At 51.1% G+C, this 2,730-nt stretch overlaps 1 protein-coding gene across 1 annotated transcript; it reads left to right on the top strand.

The window, feature by feature from the left end:
• Positions 1-538: 538 nt before the first annotated feature.
• Positions 539-2,529, top strand: MYOCOS (myocilin opposite strand). Its single transcript, XM_028097033.1, has 2 exons — positions 539-633; positions 2,388-2,529. The coding sequence occupies exons 1-2, from the start codon at positions 539-541 to the stop codon at positions 2,527-2,529; spliced, it is 237 nt and encodes a 78-aa protein (XP_027952834.1).
• The last annotated feature ends 201 nt before the right edge of the window (positions 2,530-2,730 follow it).

Below are 2,730 nucleotides of genomic sequence, written 5' to 3'. Positions count from 1 at the left end.
AGCATCAAGCCCCCAGTGTCTCCCACGGGCACATCTGTCAGCCCCAGCTTGGCACAGGGGTTCTTTTTTTTTCTTTTTTTTTATTATTACGTTCCATTAGCACATAGTTTTCTGCTCTTCAGAAGGTAAGCGCTCTGGGAAGGAAGCCCCGCACGTGTCAGAGATGCCAAACAGACCTGGGCCGGGGAGGGCTCCATGGGAGGAGCACCTGTTAGGGGGGAAGCAGTACGGGACAGGGCCCAGCTGTGCGACGTAGGGAGCGAGCCGGCACCTTTCTGGGCCTCCGTGCCCTGAGCTTTTACCCTGGGGGGCCAGGGTAACTGCCCTCGATTTTGAAGAAATATCTGCCTTTTGACCGGTGGGGGCTGGGGGAGTGTGGGGTGGGACCGGGGCTCTAGGGAGGCCCCACTGAGAACGGGGCAGCGGACATGCTGTGCCGGACCCACATCTGCCCCCTGCAGTCTGTTCACTGGTGCTTGTATTTTAGAGTCATAGTTGCCGTGAACCCAAATTCCTTGAGTCCTCTGAGTGCAAGCCCATGGCTCAGAAGAGCCCCACGGTCAATGGCAATAACCTGCCCTACAGAGACCTGGCTTCCGAGGTGACCAGGCGCAGAGTCACCATGGCCACCAGGTACTTGTGAGCTTTCTGGCTCACTTGGGGGCGCGGGGTGGGGGGATGGAGCGTAAGGCGAAGAAAGGAAAGATTAGGACTCCCGATTTCTATGAAAACTGAACTCTACTGATACTGATGTCCAGTTAGCTGCAGCTCCTTTGCTATGTGTTAGGTGCTCAGGGGTCAAGTCCGAGGCTTTCCTGTGGGGGGATGGGAGCTACAAGCCCGAGGAAGCCGGGGGTGGCGGGGGGTGGTGTCGGGCTTCTTCACTCCACTTGCAGCAAATGCCAATATGTTGCAATTTACTTCTTGTGTTGGTTAAGTTATGTTATCTAGTCTCAATGAATGGAACCCTCAAAAGAGGAAGCCTAACGAAATTTCTGCCAAGAAACCTGGCTTGAAATCATTCTAATAATGCCAAGTGTGAGTAAGCAACAAAAATTGGCAGAGCTGACACTTTTCATTTGAGTTCTTTGTCAGGTACAGTATGAATTTAAGAATAATGACTTTATGAAAACTGATGTAGTTGGCCAAAAAATAAAAATTGACTTGAAATATGGACCTCCGTCCAGTATTACAATGCTTCTTGACCTTAGAGTCTGGGGGGATGTATGACATTGGCGAATTGATAAAACACCTTAGGCACAATGTCTTGTCATAGATATGGGATGTTGCAAACTTTCACAGACACGGGTACATGGCAGATTTGACTCCCCTGGTTGATCTCGTGAGAGTGGGCCTTGTCTCTGGGGGGCTGTGGTCACTCTGCTGCAGCATCTGCTGAAGAAGGAAGAGATTCCACAACTCTGAAGCCTCCCCTAACCCCCCTCCCCAGCACCTCCTATCCCTTCAGCAAAGTTAGGGGTCAGCTCTGACTGGGAGATGCAGTGGTGGAGTTGTGTCAGGAGATCGGAGACTGGATTCCAGTTCTGCCTTTTACTAGCCACGTGACCCGGGTAAATCCCCTTCTATCTCAGCCTCCTCAGCTGAGAAGCTTAACGTCAGGTGTGGCTGCGAATCTGCAGGTCAGAAGTTTCCAGCTCCAGGTTCCTGACTCTTTCAGCGCTTGACAGGCCAGTCCTCTCCTCTTGAAGACGGGGTTAGCCCAGTCCTGAGGGGGATGGGAACACCCTGGTAGACCCCAGAGAAGGGTAGGATAGTCTGCAGGGTTGGGGGGGCACAGGGGTAAGTTAGGCAGAAAGGAGAGGCAAAGTGAACTTAAGGCTGAACTGGCCAGGGGGTGCCTGGATGGCTCAGTCGGTTGAGCATGTGACTCCTAGTTTTGGCTCAGGTCATGATCTCAGGGTCATGAGATCAAGCCCGGCATTGGGCTCTGTGCTCAGCGGGGAGTCTGCTTCGGATTCTCCCTCTCTTCGCCCTCTGCCCCTCCAAACCCCAAATAAGGAAATAAAATATTTATTTAAAAAAAAAAAGGCTGACCAGAGAATAGCTGAAATGCAAATGAAATCTTGAGAGAGAGAGAGAGAGCGCCTGCGCTCAGCTGAAATTACAGGGCGCGGACTGGTAGGGCTGGACCCACGGAGACAGCTGAGCTCTGAGAAGAGCTGACAATTGAAGCATGAGCAGAGTCCATCTCCCTTTTGCCAGCTGATAGGTCTGTAAGCCTGGGAGGAGGAGTCAGGAAGGATGTCCTTCAACATGTTGAGTGGTTCTCTTTAGGTGCTGGGATCTGAGGGTTTCTTTTTTTCTTTTCTCTTTTTTAAAGAATCCTATGTGTATTTAAAAAACATTCACTGTGCCTTTCCTCCCAGAGAAGAGAGATTTACCAAGAAAAGTGATGAAGCCAGGGAGATGCCCTCCACTCTGGATTTGGAGCAAGTCCCTGCTAGCGTGGCCAGCCCTGCAGAACCCCCCGCCCCTCCTCCTTCGCCCGTGGAGGACTACAGAGTCTAAGCAGGCTTTTACAGCACGCCAGAGAAGTTGGGGGTGTCTTTGAAGACTGCCTTGGAATGTCTTTGTTCTTTCCTATTTTTCTTCTCTCGATCACTGCTGAGTGGTGTTTATGCCTCACTAATGCACTTAGAGCAGTCTTTGGTTTTTCAAGTCAAGTCTCTGAAATACGTCCACATTTGATCTTTAATTTGTGTCGTTCTA

This window comes from Eumetopias jubatus, unplaced genomic scaffold (assembly GCF_037043125.1).
Source record: "Eumetopias jubatus isolate StellerSeaLion01/CBP00866 unplaced genomic scaffold, mEumJub1_p1.0 scaffold_12, whole genome shotgun sequence".
Lineage (NCBI taxonomy): Eukaryota > Metazoa > Chordata > Mammalia > Carnivora > Otariidae > Eumetopias > Eumetopias jubatus.
The sequence above is the reverse complement of the archived record's forward strand: the minus strand, read 5'-3'. Positions and strand labels throughout refer to the sequence as shown.

Bases quoted from the DNA above. Each gene is read 5' to 3' on its own strand.
- MYOCOS (XM_028097033.1), top strand. From the start codon at position 539: ATGGCTCAGAAGAGCCCCACGGTCAATGGCAATAACCTGCCCTACAGA. The intron at 634-2,387 runs GTACTTGTGAGC...CTTTCCTCCCAG, and splicing joins AGAGTCACCATGGCCACCAG to AGAAGAGAGATTTACCAAGA.